At 67.1% G+C, this 1,150-nt stretch overlaps 1 protein-coding gene across 1 annotated transcript in view; it reads left to right on the top strand.

Moving 5' to 3' along the window:
- Window positions 1-92: 92 nt before the first annotated feature.
- Window positions 93-1,150, top strand: part of H696_03980 (hypothetical protein) — a 2,964-nt gene continuing 1,906 nt past the window's right edge. Inside the window, exons 1-2 of the mRNA XM_009497848.1 lie at window positions 93-709; window positions 878-1,127. Of these exons, the coding sequence (XP_009496123.1) occupies window positions 122-709; window positions 878-1,127 (838 nt within the window). The 5' untranslated portion in view covers window positions 93-121. The remainder of the gene's footprint in view (window positions 710-877; window positions 1,128-1,150) is intronic.

Below are 1,150 nucleotides of genomic sequence, written 5' to 3'. Positions count from 1 at the left end.
CTCTCTCTCTCTCTCTCTCTCGATCTCTCTCTCGGTCTCTCTCGGTCTCTCGCTCCCGGCCCCCTGTCTCCCGCCTCCTCGCCCACCCCAACAGCCGAAGACCGATCGTGCACCCAGCAGCATGACTGTCACCCTGGTCGAGGACCCAGGCATCAACGGGGGACCGGGCCCCGATGAGCGCCCGCTCCAGCGCGGCAAGGGCCTCGAGGCGGCCGTGCACACGGCCACCATCTTTGACCCCCAGCCATCGAGTGCTGGACTGGCCTTCGGCACCAGCTCGGCGGTGCCCGGGCCGAAGCTGCGCTCGGCGCTGGCCGGCGCCCGCACCGCTCACACCCTGCGCGACCAGCAGCTCTTCCGGCATTTCATGGGCCGCTCGAAGAAGCTGGCTTCCGAAGAGGTGATTGCCGGGCCCGGCAGCGCCATGGTCTTTTCCATGGTCTGGCGCACGCTCTACCTGATCGCCATCACCTGGGTGCTGGGGCTGCTGTGGATCGGCCAGCCGTGGTTGGCGTTCGGCCCGCTGGCCGGGCTGTTCACCTATCAGATGAGCGTGCAGACCTTCCGCCGGCTCTTTCCCCGGCGCTTCCGCTTCCGGAACTACCATTCCGGGCATGAGCTACTCGAGCGAGCCATCTCCAAGACCATGACCACGCGCGACGGGTCGGTGGTCCGGTACTTTGTGATCCCCGGCCGGCCCGGGTCCAAGGTGCGCGCAGGCGTGGGCATGCGACCAGGTGCCCGGCCCTCGTCTCCCCGCCTGGGGCCGGTGCCGGGGTGTTCTCCTTGCGCATGTGTGCATCCGTGGCACTGACAGACCTCCCTCCCCGGCGTGTCGGTCCCGGCCCTCCCTGTGGCGGGGCGTGTGCCGTCGCAGATCATGGTCATCGCGTCGGGGTTCGGATGCGGCGGCAACTTCCCCGTCTGGGGGACCCCGATCCTCAGCCAATATGGCGACCAGTTCACCTACATCTACTGGCACTACCGCGGGCAATTCAGCAGCGACTACATGGACGGGCAGAACAAGATTTCCATCCGCTCCCAAACCGAAGACATGGAGGACATCCTGGCGCTGGAGAAGATCACCCATGTGGACGTGCTCTTTGGCCACAGCATGGGCGGTGTCGGTGCGTGGCTCCTGGGGGGGGGG

The sequence above is a fragment of the Fonticula alba genome, assembly GCF_000388065.1.
Source record: "Fonticula alba strain ATCC 38817 unplaced genomic scaffold supercont2.6, whole genome shotgun sequence".
Lineage (NCBI taxonomy): Eukaryota > Rotosphaerida > Fonticulaceae > Fonticula > Fonticula alba.
The sequence above is the reverse complement of the archived record's forward strand: the minus strand, read 5'-3'. Positions and strand labels throughout refer to the sequence as shown.